The sequence below is a fragment of the Tyto alba genome, unplaced genomic scaffold (assembly GCF_018691265.1).
Source record: "Tyto alba isolate M040663 unplaced genomic scaffold, T.alba_DEE_v4.0 Super-Scaffold_27, whole genome shotgun sequence".
Lineage (NCBI taxonomy): Eukaryota > Metazoa > Chordata > Aves > Strigiformes > Tytonidae > Tyto > Tyto alba.
This window is the reverse complement of record NW_024881301.1, coordinates 22,885,068-22,911,795: the sequence shown is the minus strand read 5'-3', so window position 1 is coordinate 22,911,795 and position 26,728 is coordinate 22,885,068. Positions and strand designations below refer to the sequence as shown.

Below are 26,728 nucleotides of genomic sequence, written 5' to 3'. Positions count from 1 at the left end.
GCTCTGCACGGCCCAGGAATCTCATTCCGTCATTTTAGAAGACAGGGCAGAGATCAGATGAGTAACTTTGGATTTTCAGGTTTTTGCTCATGCACTAAGCTGTATGTTTCTAACAGGTGTGTAAATTCACAGTGTGTGTAGAAATCTGCTCTCTTTACTTCTGTAGGGCTAGTAAATATTTGTGCTGCTGAAGCAAAGTATGAGCATCTGTAAGCAATTTTAACCACAGGTGAACATTACCCGGCTTAACGCTGCACAAGTTCATTATATAAAGGTCTTTCCTAGTAACAGCCCAACGAAAATAGGTTTTCATCTAAATGATTCAACACAAGGGTAACCGTGCAGTGCTCAGGTAAGTCCAAAAGTAGTGAAGGGAAGAGCGTGTAGTCACAACAGTTCGGCAGTAGCTACGTGTTTTGGTAGGAGACCCCAGCTCTTGAGCAGATTTTTTTCTTTTCTGAGATGAAACCAATCTCATATGTACATAAACATGAAAGTGTTCTTAAAATACACGTGTCCTACCTGAGACCAGCTGCACATCAGAAAGTTTCAGCTTAGAAGGAGGTCTTGCTGGCGGAAACGCTTTGCCTTCCTGAGAACGTCCTTCAACAAACCAAACCAACAGCTCCGTTTAGTCACACACAGATGTGGTTACATCTAGCTATAAGCTACTTAAGTAGGCTAAGGCATTTTTTTTATCCCAGAAATTATTCTCATTTCTGATGGGGGAACTCAGGAGATGTTCTATATGACAGAAAATTGTGACAACCACAACTGAACTTTAACGGAAGTTAAACTGTATCTCGCAGTTGCTATAAAAAAGGAGGAAAGTAAAATTATTAGCTCTGTTTCTTTATTTATGGAATCATTTTTGGCCAGCTAAACTACAGAGCCGTAATAGAAGTGACTTATCACCTGGTAGAGTACGCAGAGTTAGCAGATCCTTTCTCCATCAGTGATTCACGCTGTGAAAAATCCCAAGGTTTAAAAGCAATGCTTTTCCTCTACCCGTTCTTCAAGGCACGTTCCTTTGCACCGTGCACAGTCAGGCGCAGGGCAAAGCAGCGCAGCCTTGGCATAAAAGACCATCTGTCTTCAAACGAGCAAGTTATTAACATGGAAGAAGACCATATTCTTCAAAAGGAAATATTTAAAAAAACAAATCAAAACCAAAAAAAGTTTAACACAGTGCTTTAAAAGATTAATTAAACCACGATGGGGATAGCCCCCGTGCACGGCTGCAGCCAGCTATCCCCAGTTTAACTGCTCTGTTCTCTTCCCACACTGCCCTGTGTGAGCAGCTCTGGCAACAGAGCTCCTGGGTTGCTCCAGACCTGTGCTGGAATAACGCTCCGTGGGGACTCAAACAGCTTTAGCAGCTGCCATTTAAAAAAAACAAAGGTGTTTTTTTTTTTTTCCAACCTGGAATGAGAAATACAATTACCTGGAACACCTGAGATTCCGACTGATTTTTATAAATAGCTGAAACCCCTAACAATTAGGTAAGAAGTACATAAAGGAATCCAAAATACAGGGAGCGCTCTGGTATAAAAACAAGAGCGTAGCTATTTAAAACATAGTGAAGACGAAATTACCATAGATCTGCTTAAGGATGGACTGCTTGCTGCTTTTTATGGCCGAGCTGGTTTTTATAGATTTCTGATTTTGATACGAAGGAACTGATTTCAGAGGGCTATGGTTCAGCTGTTTCTTCCAAGCAACTTGAATGAAGAAGGCAGCTGTCTCTTGTCTCCATTTGTCTTCATCTTCTTTGCACCGCCGCTTAGCACTGAGAAGCTGAAACAACTCCTGTCTCAGCTGGTAACTAGAGAGCAGAAAAGAGAAGAGCGCTTGTTTTAGGTGACCTGTTTTAACTTCAGTGCTTTCCACGCATCAGTTCACATGGTGGCTTACATGAGTAACTGGGAAAACAGAACTCCCACTGATGTGCTAAGTCATTTGGATGAGAAATGTTTGCTCAGAAGAAAAAGTAGGAGCTGGGTTCAATTCTGGATGCATCCATTATTTACACAGCTAATAAAGATCTGGCACTGCAAGTTACAGTACTTCAACATCAGCTTATCAACTGCTTTATAATATACAGAAAATCTGGAGAAGACAAAACCTATAAATATTTGTTGCAACAGTATAATCAATACTGGTTTCTCATTTTCACTACATTCACAGCTTAATAACATCAGATTTTCTCGTGTGCCTTATCACTCTCTATTCTCAATCAGTGCAAGAGAGAAGCCAAATCTACCTCTTAGGGGTTCAGCTTCACATTTCCTCTACAGAAAACTGAGCTGCTTTCCACCCCTCCTCTGAAGATGTTCCCCTCGCCTTGCTTTCAGCAATCTCTTCTTGCCTTCTTTTCCCTCCCCTTCAAAGGCTCCCCCTGTCTCCCGACCCAACCTCACCACAGCCCTGTTCCGAGGGGCAACTCTGGTTTATCCCTCCTTCTCCCCACCGCGGTGGCCAGCGGCACCACAGACAAGGAGATGTCCGGAGGGTTTTTTTTCCTTCAATCCGATAGAAGCCTTCAATCAGATATTGGCAGTTCACGCTCACAAGTCGATTAGCTGGCCTAGCAATTAACTCTGGATCTTCCAGTACAAACCTGTCAGGAACGAACACTGAGTAATACTTGCAAAATATTAATTATAAGTGTTTGTTAACAGGCCAAAACACACCGACCATCATCCCCTCTGGCATTCAAAAAGGCTTCTACTGGATGCTCTGGTAAAGGGAATGAGGAAAGAGAGAGAAAGAGACGATTTTGTTCTGTTGCTCCATCTGCAACAAGTTCTAGATTAAAAAAAAAGACAACATAACCAGATACAAATTGTTGAAATATACGTTATAGGCCAGTGCACGATACAATTCAAACAGAACAGCAGCCGTGTACAGAAAATGAGTACATAAGAGCACAACAGAATGCCAGAGGGGGGTGATATGTTCAGTTACAGCCCCAACAATTTTAAACTTTCAACAAGCTTAGTAAATTACCTCTGTGAAATTTGCTGGGTGAGAGAAACGTATTTAATCTTAAATTAGTGGAGCTTCAGAATTCAGGCACGTACTGTTACACAGCTCATTAAAGTACGTAACAAACGTGGGGAGCAACTGCATTTTACCAATCAATGTCTGCAGTGCCTACAAGTCGCAAACCCCTGTATGAATTCAGAACAGGAGCATTATTAAGATACAGAAGGAAAAAAAAAAAAAAAAGATCCAGTTTTGTTAAATAACACATCACTTAGAACTGTTCAGCAGGGTAAGGGAGGAAGAGAAAGTAAAGGGGGGCACAATTACAGTGACTCGCTAACATAACTTGAGCTAAAGATGGGTTACGTGAATACTGCTGCAGGAAAAACAATTGGGGAACTGTTTTATACTTGAGCAGAAAAGAATACTAAGCTATTCTCTTGGAATTTGGTAATTACTGCCAGAAGCCTTTGCTGATACATGAAATGACCCATTCACAGGCCCGCCACCTTCGCACCCAGCTGTGATTTCATGTTTGTAGAGAACTTCGGGGAGATTTTAGCAACAAGAAAACAACTGTGCGGCTCTGACACTGAGAAGATGTAGGCAGTTATCTTTAGAGCATGGGCACGTTTTTTTAATGCAGCTCTCCCGTAACAGGTCGTCCTGAGCCTGGTGAAAAAATACAAAGAATGGGACTGAGTCTGACGCTCTGTGAATCTGACATGGTGCCTTAACAAAATTCCCAATGCTTAAGTCCACAAAGCTACTGCGCGTAAAAGACATGTGGAATGTGTGTGCAGAATGACAAAGCTGGCACGTGGTGTTCGGCTTCATTGTTCCAGAAGCTCCAATCTTAAAAACTACTGCTGGTCAAAGTAGGCATACAGCAATAATATATAAAAAAATGTAGCTTGACTCCAGCAGGGGAGCAACAACAGCAGTAACCAACTTGTTTCCAGCTTCTACTGACGCTCTGTGGGCCCTGGAGAAGGGCCCAGGCCGCAGCGTCCCCCATGAGAGTGCGAGACAGACACAGGATCTGTAAGCCTCAACGAGCAGGATAAGCAATTAACCTTTGGCAAGCCGCACACCTTGACATACACTTTTGAGGACTACATTCATAAAGTTCGTGGACTGTGGGAATTGAAAGATTTTCCCAAGACAGGCAAGTTTAATATACTGAAGTAGACAAGGACCGCTGTGTTGTCGCTCACAATAGCTCTCAATAAACTTTCAATAAGTAAATCGCAACTATAAAAATCCACGGAGCGAGACAAACGTACTAAATCCTAATTCAGAGAAATGCCAGAACTCAAGCATGTACTTTTAGATGTTTCTAAAGCAGAATTACACGTTAACAATGTGTAATTCTGTTGCTGTCTGCAAGTATACGCTATTTAGCAGGGCAAGCCTGGACCCGAAAGACAAACGCGGGACTGAGCGGGACCCACAGCAGCACAGCAGTTACCGGCTTAAGAGCTACAATTTGGTGTACAGCGGATAGGAAATTAATGAGATTAATGAGATTAAGTATTTCAGAGACAGTGTCAGCGTAACTGACATATTGGTAGTCAGCACATACAGCTGCCTAGCGCGAGCTGGCTGGAAATGTTCACCATGACAGGCAGGTGCCACCATCTGACTTGGGATCCACATCCTAAGATACCCCCAACTACCTTTTTTCTTTGAGATTACATACTCCCGTTCAAAGGAGGAGGCAGAACTCTCTCCTTTTTCAAAAATAAGCTCTATTGCTGTGGTAATAGCAGGGAAATTGAGGAGGATATCTGGTCCCATTATTTCACAGCTCTCATCATCCACGTGCGTTTCAAAACGCTCGGGCAAAAAATCTCACGCTTGAGCCTGAAGCGTAAGCAGGAAAGGCAGCAGCAGCTGGGGGGCCTGGGAGGGGGAATGCAGGAGGGAAGCACGGCTCTTGGGAACAGCGTAGTGCCCTCACCACAGCCTCGCTGCCCAGGGAACTGTTCTGTGTTCTACTTCCAAAACGTTCACTGAAATAAAAGCATTATGATATTGCTGCAAACTTTATGAACTCCATCAAAGCTCCAGTGACAGTAAACTGTCCGCAGATGTAACCGAGTGATGGGGGAGGAACTGCCAAACCGATCTCTCCTGCGGTCTTGCAGAATTTATAAGCCTTGCTAGTGTTCTATAAAACCTGAGTTTTGCAAACAGAACAAATATTTAAAGAATTAGTAAAAATAAATAACACAAATGTCATTTAAGCAATCTTTAATCCCCACAATTTCCAAAGTGGTGTAAGTAAATGCAACTTCCTTCTTGCTGAGATAACACACCATCCCTGTTTCAGCAGGTGGATAGTTTAGAAAGATCTATCCAAAATCTCTATAGAAAGTCAAAACTTTAAACAGAATGCAAAGATCTCTACACAGGTTAGCTAGCTGGACACAAGGCTTTAGGTCCCAGTTCCTGCGAGGAAATTTGCACACGTGCTCACTACACAACTTCATGCTTTCACTGATAGCTACAGCACGTGCCCTACTCCTCTGTAAGGATTTTAATTCAGTGTTAAGTGAAAGCAGCATAGCCTTCAGAAGCAACAGTATCCCTTATGGATATACTCTCCAAACTGACTTTAGCTTTCAGTGTGTAAAAGGCTCTGAACACAAGAGAAGAATTCAGGATCTAAATTAGAAAAGGCGTCCAAGGAGGACGTTGCCAGCACTGAGCTGCTTACAGAGCACTCCGAAGCAGCAGGGCAAGCTGCTGGCAGAAGTGGTGGATCACCGGGAGAACAAGTGGCTGCTCTGCTTTGCAGTTCAGCGTGGGTATGAGGAGTGTGGCATGGAATCACAGAACCTGTTGGGTGGGAAGGGACCTTAAAGACCATCCAGTTCCAGCCCCCCCCGCCCCGGGCAGGGCCCCCTTCCCCCAGCCCAGGGGGCTCCCAGCCCCGTCCAACCTGGCCCTGAACCCTTCCAGGGAGGGGGCAGCCACAGCTGCTCTGGGCACCCTGGGCCAGGGCCTCACCCCCCGCACAGTAAAAAACTTCCTCCTTATGTCCAATCTAAATCTACCTTCTGTCAGTTTCAAATGGTTCCCCCTTACCCTGTCACTACAGGCCTTGGTAAAAAGTCTTTCTCCATCTTTCTTCCAAGCCCCCTGTATATATTGAAAGGCCACAATAAGATCTCCCCAGAAACTTCTCCAGGCTGAACAACCCCAAATTTCTCAGCCTGTCTTCCCAGGAGAGGTGTTCCAGCCCTCGGACCATTTTTGCGGCCCTCCTCTGGACCTGCTCCAACAGATCCATGTCCTTCTTACGCTGGGGACCCTGGACCTGGATGTATAAATAGCAAACAGAGAGCAAAGATGATAGAAGTACAGAAAAGGCTTGTACTGTACAAAAAACCTCAGAATTTTCACCAAAAAAAGGAGGCTCAAAAGTGAATTAAAACCAGCTTGTTCCAAAATTTTAACTTTTCACTGGAATAGAACGTACTCGAAACAGCCAGTGTAGCTTTTATAGTTCACCAACAGTGAAGAGGTAACCTGGAATATTACTGGGCTGCAAATCCAACCTCATGCTTGGAAATATTTAGACTGATCAGTAAAAGAGCTGGAGCAAACAGAAGTTATTTGCTGAGCCAACACAAATGTTTAAATGGCCACATTTCAGCTTAGGAACAAACGGACTGCCGGTGCGGACCATGGGGCGCCTGGTCTGGTGCCCCTCCCCTAGTAACGGGCAGCGTCAGCTCTGCCGGAGAAAGACAAGACTTCTTCAGACTTCCTAAGTTAACTGTAAAAAAAGCAACGGGAGAAATACCACTTCTCAGAACTCCACAACCAAGGGGCTAGTAATACTTGTCTCTTAGCAACCTGGTGTTTCATACAATAGGGAACACAGGTAACGCTCCACCTTGCAAAGGGAGAAACAAGGGATTTTGTAAGCCTGGAAGCACCACTGAAAGCAGGCAGCGCAACCGCACGCCTCTTCTTTAGCTTTTCAGAACTACGTGGTACTTGGCAAGAAGATCGTTTCCTGTCAGACCAGCAGGCTTGTACAATAAGCATTCAGAACTGTTGTCGCTTAACTTCTGGTCCGGGCCTCGCTTGATGAGGCCCAGAGGACGTTTCTGGAGCGGCTGAACAGCCCAGGCTGGCTGCCTCCTGCGGCTGGATGCCGGGACAAAGAGAGCAGACCCTGATGCTCTACCTGCTGCCTGCTCCCCCCCTGAGGCCGAGTGGGTTGAGAAGGCAGCGAGTACTTGGCTGCTGGCACACGAGCGGGTAGAAACAGCCCCTCTGAATTCCTCTGCGAGGGAGCCAAAGCTTCCAGCATGACCCAGAAGAAGGGGGGAGTGTGCGTGTGTGTGTCTGCCCTTCAGCTCTTGCTCTGCAGGCAGTTGGTCATTAGGACCTGCTTCTGCCGTTGCAGGAAACTTGCAGGTTCCCCGGGGACTAGCACAAAGGACTTCACCACCTTTTCAGGAAAACCCCTGTATCCTCACATGTGCAAGTTTGCTAATGAGCGGAACAGCAGTGAACTCTAGGCTCAGGAAAATCCTGATCGGCACTCCAAAGAAATATCAGTGCTTGAAATATAAGTTTAATAACTTCTCCAATCATTAAAAGTCATCACTTACCTTGCACTTTTTATGAACTTACTAATGTAATTCTAGGCGACTGGAACCCACTCCCACTTGTTTGGTGAAAGATTATTAAATTCCTTATTTAGCACTGGAATGTTGTAAGCAAAAGGACCAAATAAAGCACATTGCCAACAAGCCTAATTTAATTTACATCCACTTGTATCTCACTCTTTTCTAGCTACTAAAACAGCAGTCTTACCTTCTCCAAGTCCTCTGTATAACTGTAGCAGCATAGTTCTTCTTCCGGAACAGCTCTTTTCTTTTTCTTTCTTTTTCTATTATCTGCATTCGAATCTCTAAAGGGATTAGTTCAATATTTGTACTTTGCCATGCGACAGAACATAACTGATCATCTGCATTCCTGGATCCAATTACGCCTGTTTTTTCCAAGTTCAAACTGTCATCAGGAGCAGAACACGCTGCTGGATTTCTTGGCACAGTTCCGGTAGGTTCTGCCTCAGCAGACAATGAAGGGGAGGCCTTTTTTCCTAATTTGTTATTTCCCACTTTGTTAGTTTGTTCTACAGCATGCACACTGTCATTCCTGGTGTTTACAAATACCGTTTTGGCACTTCCTGGTCTACTAGAGCCAGCTGGTGAACATCGCTCATCATTTACCTCTTTATTTCTGCATTTCTGCTGATGCCTTTTGCCTTTGGAAGAAGCTTCACACTGCTTTGAGTTTCTCGCAATTCCACCGGTACAACTGACGTTGCAGAAGAGCACAGCTGTTCCTTCACAACGGTCCTTGTTGCCAGATGAAGGCTGACTTTGATCTCTTAATTTCTCCCCACCACTAGCAGTCCTACAAGCAGAAGAAGTGTGCCTTCTGCTCCTCCGAGCATAAGCAACTATCGCCTCAGCAGTGTGCTCCTTGTGCTTTTCTCCATGCAGTTCCGTAGCAGCTGCAACCTCATGTTTCACTTCAACTTTTGTTCCCTCTTTTGCTTTGTCACAATGGAAATGGACACAACTTGACTTACTTTTGATGTGTTTCCTCAATGAATCTTTAGACAGAGAAATGGAAACCAACGTTCAGTTTCTGATCCAGCAAAACATAGTTTATGTCTCTATTTTTTTTTTTGCTCAGTTACCTTTGAAGCATACTAGGATTTACTTAAATGGAAAAAAATGTATAAGTAGGAAGAATCAGAAGAGGACATGACTGCTTGTAAGAGTACAGTCCCAAACTTCTTCATTTCCTTACCATTCTACAAGTATTTTTTCTTTTGCACATTACATTTGAGTTAGATGCCTAAAAAAAAAGTCACAGGGAGAAACTATTTCTTCACCTACCTGAAAAGACTTGTTTCCTTCAAAGACACAAGCTCACCACATGGTGCAGGAATGCAGCCCCATGAACAGACCAGCTTCTTCCAGTGAAGACACCATAAGAGACCTTCCCAGTTTTAAGCTTACTTGCTAAACGTCTGCTCTAGCCACCTGGCACACGATGACTGACAGGGTAACCCACTGACCCAGGAAACCCAGAGCACTTGGCTTCTCAGTACTTTCCTGGACATCCTAAATCAAACTGTGAAGTCCCGCCCGTTTTTGCCTTGCTGCAAGATTTCTTTTCCAAGCCTAGGGTGGGAAAATAAATCCTGTGTTGTAACTGCTTCTAAACACTCTTGTGAGGATGACTAGGAAGCCAGACTGGAGTGCGAAACTGAGAATCTCCATCTACCATCCACCTTCTACTTTGTTAGGAAGCTAAGAGGGGAATGAGAAAATAGACCAGACAGGATGAAATGTAACAAACAGACAGGGTGTTAAAGGGTAGGTGAGAAAGACACCTTTGATATAATGGAATCACAGAAAATCTTCTGGATAAGCCAAAACCTGGTAAAACCATGCTACATTTTCCATCACTGTAGCGCTTTTACAGGATACTCCCTTGACTGGATAACAGAGTATGGCAGATTAACAGATTATACAGAAGAAACTCAGGATTAACATCACTGATGTCTCCAACAGAGAAGATTTATCATGGTGACAGGTCCATATGGGCAGAGAGGTTACTCTAATTTATACATGATTGTCATGTGGGTAACTGGCCCTGTATGATCTGGGATAGGGAAAAAAAAATCTATTGTTTTTATCTATTTTAATATATTATTAATTGAATTATCTTTTAATCTATTATTTTAACCTCCCAGAATGAAGAAGGAAGTTCTCTCTCTCTTTCTCTCATCACACCAGGGGAATAGACTGTTTAAAAAATGTGCCTTTTGAAGACAAGATTTCTGTGGGCATAATCCCACTCTTAATGATGCCAAATACAAAACTGCCAGTGCCATCAACAGAGATGGTATAGGGCTGACAGTCAGTTCAAACGTATTAAATTTCCAGCACTCTCCCAACACTATTTTGATCTCCCAACAAGTTAATTTTTACAGCTGTGAGGAAAAAGAACACAGTCTTTTAAAATGGCCTTGTCATCCTGAACTCAGCAAAACCTGCTACCCAGCTTGTAAGTACAGCCTGTAGAATGCATTTACTGTAACACATTTAAATCATTAAAGTGGAATGTGCAAAACATCCTAATCTGAATAACAAGATGACTGGGGAATGGAAAGAAACATCATGTAAGTATTTTAGATCATTTTCTGAGGTTGAAATAAACTTTTTCAGATGGAAAGACCAAGCAACAACAAGTACAGAGCACAAGAAAGAACTTACATGTTGTTACTATAATTAAGGCAATGAGATAACATGAATAGGAAAGAGGATTTCTGAGTGGAGATCAGAATAGACCCACCAACTAAATCACAATTTTCATATATTGTTAGCAGATGCAAAATATCTATTTGCAATTGCTCAAAATCTTTCTAAGTGCCAGCCCACAGGATCTAAATTTATATTTAGTTCCAATAAAACATCCAATGCAGTCCATTAAATTTTGGTGACAAGAAGATTGATTAAAATACCTAATGAGAACGGATTAAAGGACTTCATAATTTGATCCTTACTGTGGCAACCTTCCTGGCATCATTCCAGTAACAAAAATAGAATGCTTATGTTAAAATGGTATAGCGTTTTATTTCAAACACAGGCTTTTTGGATTGGGCAAGAGGGGGCTTACTTTATGATCTGTGATGGTAAACTGGTCTCGCTGTAGAATAATTAGGCATGTTATCATGTATTTTCAGAAGAACCTTGAGTAAAGAGTTTTGTTCTCTTCATACTCAACACCCACGGCGAAGAAAGATAATACACAATAGCAATGAACTTTATCTTTAAAATTAAAATTCTATCTTTTGCTTTTCTGCTTGTAAAGATATACTGAAAACCAAAAAAATCTCCAGGAAATAGCCCATATGATTTTAAAACCATGAGCATGGAAAAATTATTCTGGCATAGTCACTTCAGAAAGTCTCCAACTTCAGGGATGCCTTCAATCAAAAGTCTGAGCTACATGCTGCTAGCATTTGTTGCTGGTTTGAATTCCCTAAGTTACTGTGAAGGGTGGTGTAGACAACTGAACATTTATGTGGTTTTTCAGACATAAATACCAATATTAGAATCCTCTGCGGAAAATCTGGCAAATTCAGTTGTGATCTCTGTAGTCAGTGTGACCCTACAGTCCACACTTCCCATGGACTACCTACTACCTACTTCCTTAGGTCATTCTCTCAGTCAAAACCGTTCTATTTGTTCCAAGAAACAGTGGGAGTCTGAGTGATGCAATGCAGTTTCCATTGGCATAACCAATGGAAGATTTTGGCAAAGAATGGATAGAGGAGTCAGTAAAAGAAAAGGCTGTTCTTCTTTATAATTTCTTTGTCCTTCTCTCTTCACTGCTCTAATCCTCCCCAAATCTTTCTTTCTCTGCTCCATTTTTTCAATACTTATCAACTTCTCCTCACTATGTTCGTTACAACTCTCCATTTTTCAGTTGGCAACCACTGGTTTTTACTTTGCATCTGAACATTTTAATTAATATAAAGTTAATACACATACAGATAAAGCTTGCTAGAATTTTTAACACCTCTGCTTATCATTACTTAGTTATCACACTGTACACTGGGCTAAGATATGTATGTCTGCTTTTACTATGACAATACTGTCAAGTATTCTGGTCACCGACACATTCCCATGTAACAGCTAAAGAAATGTAGGTAAAATGATTCAGTAGGAACAGCTCTTTGACTCTCTTTCCCTTTGGATTATTATAATATTCTGAGTAGCAGAATTTCCAGAGGAATTAGCAATGATTTCACGTCTGAGAAGGAGTTTTTGCAATTTACCTTAAATAAATTACTTATCCAATTTTTGCTTCTAATGAAAACAAAGATGCTTTAACATGACCAGGTTTGAAAGAATCAAGCTATGGGCTCCTATAACTAGCTGAAGTCAGAACTGATTGAAATGTTATTAGACTGTTTATCCTGCAAAAACTAAGATAGGAGTGGTCAAGAAATGATGATAAATTGATGATCATTGGAGAACCCTGTCGCTGAGAATGAAGCTGGCTGAACATCTCCCTCTGTATGCTAGAGATGTCACTTAGAACAACATTACTCTCATTTTAACATTGCTTAAAAACAGTTACAATTTCTCCATTAGCATTCTCCAAGAATCCCATAGATATGCCAACTATCCTTAATCTTATTTTCTCCAAATAGTGCAAGGAATAGAACAACTACCAACAACCTGTTCTCACATATTTTAGGTATTTTTACAGACACTGTAGATACTGGTATTTTTGACTATTTCAGCTGACAGAACACATGCAAGTAATAGAATCTGCATCTAACTCTTTCCTATATGAATTGCTTAAATAATAAGAGAACAAGAAATGACAGAAAGAGTAAACCAGGTCCTACATATAAAACACCCCCCAACACGGACAAAAAGGATAATCAGGACAATTTAAAAAGATTACAAACCTTGCCTGCTTTTATGACCTTCGCGCTGAGGCTCTGATGACAGGCAACTCTCCTTTGGTGTCCCTTTGTTGTGACAAGCTTTAGGTGAACCTCTACTGTTTCTCCCTGGTTGAATTTGTGAAGCATTAAGGGGCAGAGGTCTCTTATTCTGTATATCGACTGTTTTATTAGGTAACTGTGAGATGCTGGCAGTCTTCTCTCGGTTTGCAGGATTCTGCTGTACTCGAAACCGATTTTGCTCCACGTTCTGCATCCCTTTCTGTAGCTTGGCTTCTTTTCTCTTACTTTCCTCTTCACGTTTCCTGTAATTATAGCCAATACCATAGAAATTACAAAGACAAAATCTTGGGAGCTTGTATCTAACTTGAACACGTTCTTCTCTAGAAACCTGACACTGCCACAATAAAATCCTGACTATAACATCTTTTTTTTTGAGAAAGGGACACCTACCGTATCGAAGTGTCTTACCTTGATCTAAAACAACAACTGAATTGCAGTTATAGCCTAGTGAAGAACAATTACTTATCAGCCAGCTACTCATCCAGTTTACAGTGGTTTAAACTGATTTTAAAACACTACCTTATGGAAAACTATGAAATTTAGTTTTTTTATAAATATACAAAAATTAAAAGCAAGATTTGGGTCCCAGAAGACAAGAAATATGACACTAATGACTATTTTAATTAGTAATGAACAATGCTTTAATATAAGTAGTAATGCAATGTATTTCATTTGAAATTCAGAAAGCTTTTATTAAAGACGTCATCTCTTTGAAAATGGTTTTTCATACTTACCTGTATCATAATTAATATAGACAATTATAAACCAACTTCAAGCTGGCTACTGGTACTAACTTGCTGCTATATATTTATCATTGGTAGATAATTAAATTCTTTTACATAAACATATTATACATTATAGAAATGATAAATACTGAAAATATAAGATGTGAATTAAAAACTTGTATGCACATAGTATGCTATTACAATTATGACATTTGGTTTTCAAAAATGAAAGAAGTCATGCATCTTTTAAATAGCATAGATATAAAAGAATTTTGGACAAGGTTGGGAAAGGCGCATCTGTTGAATAAAGCTTTGCAGCCTATTTTGAAATACAGTGGGATATCATTGCACTTCAGCTTTTAAATTCTTTTTCTTATCGAGCAGAATAAACCCAATAGCACATAGCAAACGTTACATACCTACATACCATTGAATTTGTTTTTATAAATTAAGCACTGGTTGTAAGATGAAGTGACACTTTTCCTGTTGGAATGGACAGGTGGTAAATGTCGTATCATGTAGCTGCCTGATATTTTAGCTTGCTTCCAATGCTACAACATAGTTTGCAGACTGTTGACACACTAGCTCACAGCACAGCATATGACAGGTTAGTTATGCAGCATGCCTTCCTCAGTTCCTGTGAGTCGTATCAATGCCAGTATATGTCATTTCGGTGTGAGCTGCCAGGGAGAAGCCTTAACTTTATCTGTCAGTACTCTTTTATTAAGTACGCTCTGCAGAAGCAGCTGATTGAACTTTGTACCTGAAAAGCTGCTAATTGATCTAAAAAATACACTCCTGGCAGCCAGAGGTTCAGTATTCCCTCTGGCATGGAAAAAAAAAAAAAAAAAAAAGTGGCTAGTTTCAAATAATATCGGCATTCCACAACCAGACTATGTGGGGACGTCTGCGTGGTGTACGGTATGGATCGCACCACCAGTACTCTGCCGTTTAAGCTGATACATCAGATCTTACTATTCACAGAATAGTCATTTCCTTTTCTTCACAAGAATCAAGCAGCCTGTTACCAGTATCCTCCATTCAAGGTATTAAAAAAGAACGCGTGAGAGGGGTTGTGTGATATACAATTAAGCCAGAGCGGCCTGCACTCTTTGGATGAGCAGATTGACTTAAAACATTAACTTCAGCAACATACCAATTGTAAAGTTATTGAAATGACACAGGACCAGAAACTGAGAAGAAGTAAAACGGGATGTTTTTAAAAAGGTCTTGTGTGCTAATTTTTCAGATTCAACTAATTAATAAATGGAAGGGATTTCAAAGCTTCCTATTCATAGACATCATCCTAACTGTCACAGTAGGGCTTAGTTGATGAACAGATTCCTGAATACTTATGAACCTCCCCTTGTGTTTTTCTTTATTTAGTCAGAAATTCAGTTTGTATTACAAGGAAGGATATCTTAGAAATAAAAACTCCTAAGTTTTACTGCTGTTTAAGCTGACAGACTAGGTTTCATGAACAAGTAAAGGAAGTAGACAAGTTCTTAACTTAAGGGCTCTCAGCCATTCTCAGGAGGTTCTGGTGACTCAGCAGGATCCAAATTTGGGCTCTAAAGTTAGACAACTACAGCTCAATAGTGATAACAGCTGGCAGGACAACCATTTCCATATAATTGCAACAGACTTTTGCCCTGAATGGTCATAAATCTGTATTTCATTACAGAAGTGAGAGAATGGAAATTGAGCCTTTAGCAGATGGATAGGAACAGTTTCAGCCTTATGCATTTGTGAAGACATGAAGATGCTTTGAATCTTTGATCCTAATAAAATGAATCCAATCCTTTTCTATTCTGTTAAGAACACTTTGCTTTTTGTATCTACTCCATGGAGGACGTTTTAAATTTAGAACATGCCCATGTGCCTGGAAAGCATTTTTAAAATTATCCTTGCAAAAAAAAAGTTACCTTAGAAATCATAACAGATTAAAAAAAGTTAATATATTTTTTTAAATTAAAAAATTTAAAAATTGTAACAAGTATGCTCCTTTTACTGCTAAAGCTTTATCTGGACCAAGAGGAGTTATATTTCACACTGTATAAACTGTCACCTCTTGCTATACAATCTAGCATGAAGTTTGTTTTTAAAAGCATGACACTGTTGACTCACGATATTCTCAGCTTCTGATCTACTACAACCTTTTAACACATAGTCCTTAATAAAAATGCTAAGATGACAGTTAATTTCTGTCCAGTTGATTCTCTGTTCATTGGTCTTCCCAAATGCACAGAGCTACCTATTTTTTAACTCCGTCATTTCTCATATATATCTTAACACAATTCTGATTTCTAATTTAATCTTAAACGTGCTTACAGTCTTCCGCATCTTGGTGCTATTTTAAAATTTAACATTTTACTTTGTAAATGAAAATACTGCATAGTATCAGATTCGGGATGGATTTATGTGAAATATACACTTCCAGGTTAAAGTTGAACCATTAAGAACTACTCTTCGTATATGTTCTTCCAAGCAGTTTTCACCCATCTAATAGTAGTTTAATTCATGCTACATTGACCTGCGTTGCTAATGAGAATGGCACATGAGAAAGTATTAAAACTTCAGGCAAGTCTGAATGACAGCTACTGTTTCTCCATGGCCACAAAACTTGTTATACTGTCACAAAAGAAAATTGAGTTGGTTTGGTATCACAGAATCATAGAATTGTTTGGGTTTGGAAAGGACCTTAAAGATCACCCAGTCCCACCCCTCCTGCCCCGGGCAGGGCCCCCTTCCCCCAGCCCAGGGGGCTCCCAGCCCCGTCCAACCTGGCCCTGAACCCTTCCAGGGAGGGGGCACCCACAGCTGCTCTGGGCACCCTGGGCCAGGGCCTCACCACCCGCACAGGGAAGAATTTCTTCCTATCATCTAATCTAAATCTACTCTCTTTCAGTTTAAACCTGTTACCCCTTGTCCTATCATTACACTCCCTGATAAAGAGTCCCCACTGTTCCTGCAGGCCCCCTTTAAGCACTGGCAGGCCGCTGTCAGGTCTCCCCGGAGCCTCCTCTTCTCCAGGCTGAACAACCCCAACTCTCTCAGCCTGCGCTCATACGGACATATAACTTGTTCTTAGCAAATTCAGACCAGCCGTTACTTCTTGCTTTGTTATGTTCCAGGTAACACAGAAGTTTAATTACTCATTCCAGGATAAGAAAGCTATGGAGTTACTGTAATGAATCCAGTGAAAGGCCATGGAGAAGCTTAAGAGACTGAAGCATCTATCATATGAGAAGAGGCTGAGAGAGCTGGGACTATTCAGTCTGGACAAGAGAAGGCTCAGGAGGGAATCTCACCTATGTCTATAAATACCTGATGGGAGGGAATGAAGAAGATGGAGCCAGACTGTTCTCAGTAGCACCCACTGACACAACAGCAGGCGATAAGCATAAATTAAAGCTCATGAAATTCTATCTGTATGCAAGGAAATGCTTTTTTTTTTTACTGTGAGGATGGTCAAACACTGAAACAGGTTGCCCAAACGGGTTGTGGAGTCTCCATTTGCACAGATATTAAAAAACCTGACTGGACATGGTCCTGGGCAAGATGCTCTAGCTGACTCTGAGCAGGGGCAGGGATGGACGAGATGATCTCAAGGTCCTTTCCAATCTCAACAATTCTGTGGTTCTTGGGACTGAAGTTTATAGATCTCCTGATTCCTCCTCTTCCCCTCTGAGAATGCAGACACTTTGCTCATTTTGTGAATTTTCCAATCCCACTGGTCCTCCTAAAGGTTTTAAGGGTAACCATTTTAAGGTTGTATGACTCAGTTTTCTAAACACCTCAGGATGAACTTTGTCAGGCTAAGCTGATCTGAAAGCATCTCACTCATCCAATCAGTCTCTAAACTGTTGTTTCAGTATTTCAGACTGCATCGCTGCCCTTCGTTACTAGTGTGAATTCCATTTGCTAATGGGCATCATTCAGCATTTAAGGAAGACTAAAGCAAAACCAGACACAGAACACTTCAGCCGCCTTAGCACCACCTGTGGACCAACTCTTTGCTTTTCCTTTTACAATGTGTATTGTTTACAATGATTTATTGTGATACCTCACATTCCTTGCTAGTTGTCCTTTTTTTGTGCCTCAGCCTTTTTAATTTTATCATCGTATGTTATTATTTCCCTTAATTTTAGTAATTGCGCCAAAATTCCACTATGTGCGTTCCCTTTTCAGGTTGGTGAAGAGCTCGTTATTTTCTCTCTTGCTACACCCCCTATCTTTTCTCAGCATGCAGGCCTTCCTACCATTTTTTTGAAGAACCTCATAATCTGCTTGTACTCTCTTTCCACTAGAACATTTTTCTAAATCTACTGAAGGCTCTTTAATTGCGCTGGTTTATTTTCTTGATGTGCTTCTCTTTCTAGATATCATGAGTAACTTACTTTCATCTACTTCCCTTTCACAGCCACAATCTCAGTTAGCTTCCTCCAACTGGTCAGAATGAAATCAAGAAGACAGTAAAACCAGAAGTATTGATTCAGGAACTTCTGAGAAATTCAGAGTGAACATGTGATGAATGAGTTCTGCAGACCTTTCAAAACCCAACACATTGGACATCAGTTTTCTCTGAATATGCTTTAAACCCTTAGATATTATTTTCCTAAAGACCTGGCTTTGTAAAAAGTAAAACAAAAGCCTCTTTACAAAGTTTTAACAGTCCACCATTTTACCTGTATGTGTTTTGACTGTTTTTTAAATGCCTCCTTCCCAGACTGCCTCTGTGCTACTCTCCTAAAACAATGCTTCCCTCTTGCCAGGTTCTCCATCCCACTTATTAATAACCTTCACTCCCACCAAAGAAGACCACCTACTATATTGACACATTTATGGCTGTTAAAACATTTAATGCTCATACATCCCCATCAACACTGCCCTCTTCCAAAAGATCATAGGATCATAAGGTAACACATATTGGAAAGAATCTCAGGAAGTCATCAAGGCCAACGTTCTGCTCAAAAAAGGGCCAACTATGGGGTCAGACCAGGTTGCTCAGGGTTTTATCCAGTTGGGTCTTGAAAACCTCTAAGGATAGAGGCTGTACAACCTCTTTGAGCAACCTGTTCCACTGCTCAATTGTCCCAAGAGTGAAAAATTTTCTCTTTATTTACAGTCAAAATCTCTCATTTCAACTTATGTCAGTTATAAGTCTCTTAGGGACCAAAGGGAGGCCAACCGGTCTGCAGCTCCTCAGATTGTTCTTTTGGCCCTTTTGAAGGTGGATGTAACATTTGCTTTCCTCCATCCATTAAGGACCTTCCCTGGCCCCTGTGGTCTTTCAAAGATGTTGGAAAGTGGCCTTTTAAAGGTATCAGTCAGTCCTCTCAGCACCCTCAGATGCAACCCATCCGGTCCCAATGGACTTGTCTGGGCTGAGTTCTCTCAAGTGATCCCTGACTTAATCTTCGTTCACAGCTGGCAGTTCTCCACCTTGAACCACTTCTCTAAGCACAGAGGCCTAGCAAACCTTCTTGGTGAAGTCTGAGGAAAAGAAGGCATTGAGTACTTCTGCCACAGCTGTACCTGCTGTCACTAAATAAATCGCACCATTCAGCAACGGGTCCCCATTTTCCTTGCTCAGCCTTTTACTATTAACATAGAGGCAGAAGCTCACCTCATTACCTGTGACATCCCTTGAAAGACTCAACTCCATTTCAGTTTTGGCTTTTCTGACACCATCCCTATATGCCCAAGCAATGTTTTTACACTCTTCCTTTGCAGCCTGTCCCTGCTTCCACCTCCTGTATACTGCTTTTTTGCATTTGAGCTGTCATGGCTTCCCTGCTTACCGAAATTAGTCTCCCATTACATCTCTTTGCTCAATGACGGAATAGTATGCATGTTGGTTTTGGTCTGCATCAATCTTCATTTTATAAATTGCTATTTCTTTGATATAGGTTTCTTCAACGTGGGAGAATATGTTCATGCAGAAATATTTTGCAGGCATTAAATACAGAGAGTGTAACTTTACCAGAAAATAATACAGGTATGAGATGTTAGTTAACTTTTTGTTTAGGAAAAAAAAAAAAAAAAAAAAAAAGAACAGATTAATTAAAAACATGCAGACTTAGGAATGATTTATATTAGTGAGACTCTAAAATAATATATTAGGAAGCAAGTTTTAAATATATACACTGAAATAGTTGGGGGGGGTGTTCATTCTAGTTCACCATCATTTGGGATTCCTGCATAATGTCTACTTTTATCTGGACAGCAGATTTTTAAACATCAGTAGGGATATTAATTTTTTGTATGTAGCAATACCATGGCCAATTTTAGCTGTGGAATGCACAGATGGGTATGCAAAATGATGACAACATAATGTCCCCTCCAGTTTATTACAGATCATAACATTGCAATTAAATAAAATTTGTTATGTGACAACTTGATTTGCTTGTATAATCAAATTGTATTTTAATTCTCTTTTTTATGGTATTTGGTACACAGACTTTGTTTCTATTGTTTTCAAACAAATCAACAACAGCTTAGTAAGTCTCAGAAAGTACATCAGAAACTCACAAAGGAAAACAATTATAAAACACCCCCAAATTTCCATGAAGCAATCCTATTTTATTTAACCTCCTAGATGGGGTATCACAGATTCTTCTAAAAATTACTGTCATCACAAAGAATAAAATTACCTCATTTAGTAAAGTCAGTTGTGACCACAAAGCAAGAAGCAGAGTTCTCCAAATTAAAAAGAAATACATAAAGATATTTGGGTTCTTTTCAAAGGCAGCTTCTCCATGCATGGGTTTGACTTCTACTGACTTCAGCAGAAAAGGCAAATAGTAGGAGGGTTGCAAGTTACAACTTTAGGATCTAAACATGTGAGCGAGAGATTAGTTATCTGATATTTCTAGCTTTGGTTCTTACTGAGTATTAATGATTATTAACCAGTATAGTAGTAGCATTCAAACCCAGTGAAGGTTAGACTGGCCAGTTATGTAGAATATCAAAGTGCTGAATTTGAAATAAAGCAGAGCGCAGCTGACTTTGTCTGTGGTACATGGATGCAACAAAAATACCTCTAGGTGCAATAATTGTGTTGTGTGTTTATTCATACCATCTTTCTTTACACAAATAATACTACAAAATAATGCAGAAATCTTTTTAGACTGTTACGGTTTTTAATTCCAGAATCAGATTTCTTCAAGAGAAACCATGTGCTAATTTGTTCTTCATATTATGAATCTTAAGGATAAAGCCCAAGCAAGCGGAGTATTTTGATGATCATTTATGTACCTTCTGATTTTAGAATTTTGACTCTTTGCTACGATTACCTAATTTAAGTAGGGTAGAAACTCACGGAGAAACTACACATCTTACAAATAACTATTTGTACTGCATATATTAGTTATCTATAATCTAATATAAAGACTTCATTGTAACTCTAAATTCAAGAGCAGAAGATAAAAATGCAGAGAATGATACTGTCAAGACAGAAGTTGCAAATAAAATCCAGTTTACTAGAAAAGCACAACCTCCTCTGTGAAACACTAAGTTAAGCCTTATTAAACCAGGCTTTTCCTGTTTTATTTTTCCTTCATATACTTATTATTTTCAAAACTGATATCAGAATTGATAGGTCAATAATTATTTCCATTACCTTAGAGTGACAGATGTTTTCCAAGACTTTTTATCATCATACAGAGTGTAAGGCAAAGGTTCATGGATGCTTAACATGCTCATTTCTCAGATTTTGGTGTTTTGCCTTGTTCTTGCATATTATATAAAGCTTGTTATTTAATTTGGGATTATCTGGAAAATAATTTCCATCTATAGGTGTATGGAAAAAAATCCATTATATGCTTCCTACAGTTTCATGAATTTTACTATGAGGAACAATAAATGAAGACGAGTAACAGATAAAATCATACACTAATATATACAAACTTATGACAAATTTCTATTTGCTGGAGTAGATTTCAAGTCTTAGACTTACTTGGCAGCAGCATCTTTTCTCAGCTGTTCATGTTTCATTAAAAGATTCTTCCTCTCTTGAAAAGCCTTTCTAACTTTGTATCCTTTGTAGACAGCCTGAATTTTGAAAGCAGCAATGTCCTGTATGGCAGCTATAGACAGAGCCCCATGTTCTAACATGAACTGAATCACTTCATGGTGTTCACCAAGCAAAGCATAATCAAGTGGAGTATATCTAAAAAGAATAAAACAAAAGAAACCCACAACAATTATCATTGAACCAGAATTCTAACAATAATGTGCACTTACTTCATCCTCATTTCACAGTATGGCAACTTCTACTATGAAGACAGATTAAACACTGGTTTTGGTGTGCTGTTTTACTAATTCTTTAATATTATTTTCCTGTCTTACTCATTCTACACACCATGACTATGTTTAAGGCTTATTTAGTCTCCTAATGTAAGGAGGGGAGGGCAGACTACGTGAAGTGTTGGATCAAAATCTTCCAAAGCCCTACCCATAAAATTAATTGCTTTAGGCAAGTAGTCTTCAAAAGGTGCTACTGAGGTTCTCACGTAGAAAAATAATCTAAATAAAAAGCAAGTTAAAACATTTTTTGTGATATTTCCATATGAATTTCAGTTCTAGAGATTTACTGTCTAAACTGGCTTAGCTTCTATCACAGTGACTGAAGACAGTATGACTGACCAAGCAGCAGGATTACACTTGCATAAAGGGATAATATTCTTTTTAAAGCACTAGGAAGACTTACATCTGTTTTCAAATGGACACAGGTGCTAAAAATATTAAATAGCTCTGTTTTTTAATGGTGTCAAAGATGCCTAAGCCCTTTTAAAAATAATTCCCAAATTTCCCATTGTCAACACAGGAGCCAAATGTACATACCTCCCTCACCAACACCGAAACACTAGGCAAAGACATTTAGTGACTGAAAATTATCAGTCACAAACCATAATCGAGACCATAAAATACAAGACTATCAAACAGCAAGTGTCAATGCATGCGACTGTGAAAATTAGGGCTCTTCTTGATGGTAACCTGCTAGGACGCAGTGCTGGTAAGCAAAGAAAAACAGACAGAAAGCACAATTGGACTTGCCACGCAGCAATGATTTGATGGAAGGATTAACAGTATCTGAACTGAAGTGTCTTCAGGAATAAAGACCATGACATAACATGAAAATTTGTATGTCAAGGTGTGTTGCTGATAGCATTTAAAGAGATACAGACTTTTGATAACCCAGGAATGGGAGCTCCAGAAGGGACCCCACTTCAGAAAAAATTTTTAAGTATACGTAGTTTTGAGTATTTTAATTAACAGGTACAAAAGATACTAAAGTAAACTTTATGCTACTAGCATGTATGTACCAAGAGAACGTATTCTATTACGGATCGCAGTCATGAAAACCCATTTTTTTAAACGTGAATTCTCTAATTCCATTAGAGCTGCATTTGAAAGTAAAGAATCACTCAAATCAAATCTGAATAGGGGTTTGTTCAACTGGACACTGCCCATTCAAGGCTGCTCACATACACTCCTCACAGCCAGCCATTACTCTGTTGTGTCAGTTAAAGCCTGTTATAAATTTTCTCTTCCACTGGTTACCTCTAAAGCAGATAGCTTTTAAATCAAGCTGGTTTCACACAAAGAAGACATCGGCCATCAGCTGTTATATGTAATTTAGCATGAAGTTGGTCAAGCAGCAGCTAGCCTGGCATCAGGAGATGCACCCAGGACATCAAGTTGGATTACAAAATGAATTAACGAAGAATGACAAACCTACCACCCTCCCAACTAGCACTTCATCACATGTCTGCAAGCAAGTGGGCAGCTTAAAATCCCACCTGCAATCTTGGCTCCATTTTTTCCCAAACCTATTTAGTTTTAACCACTGTGTTTGAATTTTGAACTGGTAACTCATATTGAAAGTGAAGGGAAGAAGGGAAGCTTCTTTCTATAGATATATTGGAAAAAAAATTACTATTTGGTGAAATTGTTATTGATTAAAAAACAATTTCATCCAATTACAGATGAACCATTTCCATGAGGTTATTTTTACTCCCTCACAACACCCAACTTGATTTTTCCACGTTCCAAACTTCCGATAGCTTAACAATAAAAAAAGGTTTTATAGGTGTTTATTGAGGCAATTATGCAATTTTTATATACTATATATATATATATATACACTCAGGAGGATTATATTTAAAGACTGATTCATCTAGAAATACTGGGGATCTATTCTGTTCCGCACATGGACTAGTGCTTAAGGGCTGACATTTGGAATAACGCTAGTTATATTTTGAGTAATCTAAGTTATACATAAGAACATATATTAATGCCAGAAGGGAAACAAAAATAGATACTAACTGAATGACTACAGCAAAACCACAGCTCAGGTCTTTTCCTGATACCTGAGTATCATTAGTACATTTCTACAAAGGAAAATAGCAGTCTCCTTTCTGGCAAAATAGTCTTTTAATCTTACTTATTAAAAGTAATTTAATCACAACTGTTTATTTAATTTTCTATCAAAAATTACTGAAGAGAGCATTGGCACTACTTAATTAGGAAGTACTTATAGTTTCATTTGTGCTTTTCAATAAAAAATAAGAACAGAAAAGGAAGAGATCCAACTGGTTTAGAGAACAAAAGAGAAATGATGGGGAAAGAGAGCAATTAAAAACTGGAATAAGTATAGTAGTCTCAAATTTAGCACAAAAATATGGGGTTTTGAAGTCCTTAAGTTATTTAAAATGTTGAAATATTCAAATTTATATGGCATACTGATCATAATTTTATTTATAATTATGAGGAGGTCATCTACTCTAAAAAAGGCATTATAAATTTCTGCTAATAGTAATTATCTTCACGGTCAGGTGACTAATTCGAACTCTACAACCCAAGTCACTTTTAAAAAACTATTATTTATATGTCAATGAAAGACAAAGAAAAGAGATGCAAATGTACTCTCTCTCTATGACTATAGGAGGATGTTTTTTAAAACTAGGCCTTTAGAATACAATTAACCACCAGGTAATTTGTAATCAGTATTTTAAAATATAATATTACATTTTTCCCATTTCCTTTCTTCTCACCGTATTCCTACCAAATAGAAGAGAAAAATTCCAGTCTCTTCCAATAGCAGTAGAAATGCCTTTTCGTCTTTTGTCCACTGTCAACTTCATATAAATGAAAAATATCTTTAATATTTCAAGCAAGACCAGAATGAGTAAATACTTGTAGAAATCTCTGTAAATTCAAAGTTCAAAAGTATAAATAGTTGAGGTTGCAGTGTCTTACTTAAAGAAGAGACTTTTCACATCAGAAAAGCTGCTCACACTGAAGCCCAAGATTACAGCATTCCTTTTAGATACAAGATCACAATTCTCTGCCACTATCTGAACACTTAGCATTTAAATCTGTAGGTAGCGCTTTTGCTAAATTACAAAATAATATATTGAGACAAGCAATACCTCTCCTCGCTGTTCTCCATATGATTAGGGAAAGCATCAAAACCAAGCAGCAATTTTATAGCATCAAGGTAGCCATTGTTACAGAGCCAGTGCAAAGCAGTTCTTCCCTGTAAACAATGGAACAGAACAAAAATAAATATTATCCCCAAACTCTATCATGACACAATAAAAGTCATAAATCATATTGTAATTCAATACTTTTCTGGACATGATGGACAAACTAATTCTTCTAAATAAACTTCCTTGTTAAAATAAAAGATTACAGCACTTAAAAATGAAGCAACTTTTTTTTTTTTTTTTTTTAAACAAGATTACAATACTACTACTTTTCACCTAAAGCATCTTAACAACAGCATTAGGAGACTAGCTCTAGAGATGCTTTCTTTGCAGCTGTGCTGCCCAGGTCTGAAGCAGCTCACATCAACCTTTGCAATTCAGACTGTTTTCTAGGCTACTCCAAAACGCTATGACAACACCGAAAGAATTACTACAGAATTCAAAATCAGATGAAGTTTGAGGAAATCTTATCAGCTCAGGCAAACAAAGAAAGACTCCAGCTGTGCTTTCAAAATGCGCTTGGCCTTCAGGAGTCTAGATTCTCTCACATGAAGCAGAAGTCCAACTCTCAAGCTGCACTCTATACAGCTGGTTCATATATGACCACTCTTGGAACTGGGATCACAGAGCTACAACATGAATACCTCAAGCTTTGTTAATATGAACAAAATACAGATATTCCACTGCACTTCCAGGCCATGCCTGCTGTCTGCGTCTTGCTTTTCTGAACTCCAAATGTAGGAAATACCTAGGAGGCTGGGTACCACAGGAAAACATGAAGACATTCCGAGTTCAGTGCTAGCAAGCCACCCCCTGAACCCCAAGGGCTGAAGAGCATGCTGCGGTGTCTCTGTGTGAAATAGGCAGAGCTGATGTGTTCAGCTGTACTCAAGCTGATACCATACAGAGCTGGCAGCAGGCTGGAAAATCTCCCCAGCATGCTCCGTAGAACTCATAATAAAAAACCTGGAATTATTTCATTACTTGGAATTATCCATGCCCTACGATGAACAGCTAACAGAAAACTTTAACAAATTGGGTGAAATTCTTTTGACTGATGAAGTTCTACCAACTTCTGAGAAATTATGTCATATAACCAAGAAACCTGTTATATGTTGCACAATTATTCTGGCTCCTAATTTCACTTACCGCTTGAATAATGGCACAAAAGAACATATAAATTAAGCAGTGTGGGGTTTGGTTTTTTTTTTTCACCTGGAAGACTGGTACGTATGTGGATAAATAACTGAAGCAGTTCTTGTGCAATCTCACTTGCTCTATATCTATGCTGAAGAAACACACTACAGACTATAAAATCACACTCCCATGTCAGCTGTCAATGAGGAACTAAAGAAGATCAATATGACTCCTCATAAGATCATACATTGATGAAGTCAGAAGTGATATGGAAAAATATGAATTTTCAATTCATGCTGCATATTAAAATAATACTTTTCATTTAAGAAGTGAAGCCATAGGGAAAATTATGTCAGGATGCATTTTCTTTTGTGATAACCAGAAGCAATGATGCTTCTATGTCCCAGAAAAGAGAATGACCTTGAAGAAAAGGAAAATGCTTTGATTTAGTTATTCTGAAGTTAATTAAATAGCCCAGTGAAGAACAACATACCTCTTTATCCTGAATATTTGGGTCTGCATTGTTTTCCAGTAACACTACCATGCAGTTAATGTAACCTCCATAAGCAGCACACTGAAGAGGTGTTCTACCTGCATAATCCTGCACATTAGGGTTGATTTTATTTTCTATCAAGATTTGGCACACGTCAGCATTTCCTCCCAGTGCTGCCCAGTGAAGGGGCGAATGGCCATCTTGGTCAACCAAATCTACTCTTGCTCCTCCTGTAAAAACGAGTATATTTTTGAACATAAAAAAAAAAAAAAAACAAACTTCTAAATGCAAAGATAAG

General features: G+C 39.3%; 1 protein-coding gene across 6 annotated transcripts in view; it reads right to left on the bottom strand.

Annotated features, from left to right (window-relative positions):
- INVS (inversin) overlaps positions 1–26,728 on the bottom strand; it is a 99,960-nt gene that overhangs the window by 3,214 nt on the left and 70,018 nt on the right. For all 6 annotated transcript variants that reach the window (XM_042798118.1, XM_033004312.2, XM_033004311.2 and 3 more), the window contains 7 exons: positions 26,431–26,660; positions 24,744–24,850; positions 21,266–21,478; positions 12,521–12,822; positions 7,828–8,635; positions 1,596–1,825; positions 523–603 (listed from right to left, as the gene is read on the bottom strand). In XM_042798118.1, the coding sequence (XP_042654052.1) occupies positions 523–603; positions 1,596–1,825; positions 7,828–8,635; positions 12,521–12,822; positions 21,266–21,478; positions 24,744–24,850; positions 26,431–26,660 (1,971 nt within the window). The remainder of the gene's footprint in view (positions 1–522; positions 604–1,595; positions 1,826–7,827; positions 8,636–12,520; positions 12,823–21,265; positions 21,479–24,743; positions 24,851–26,430; positions 26,661–26,728) is intronic.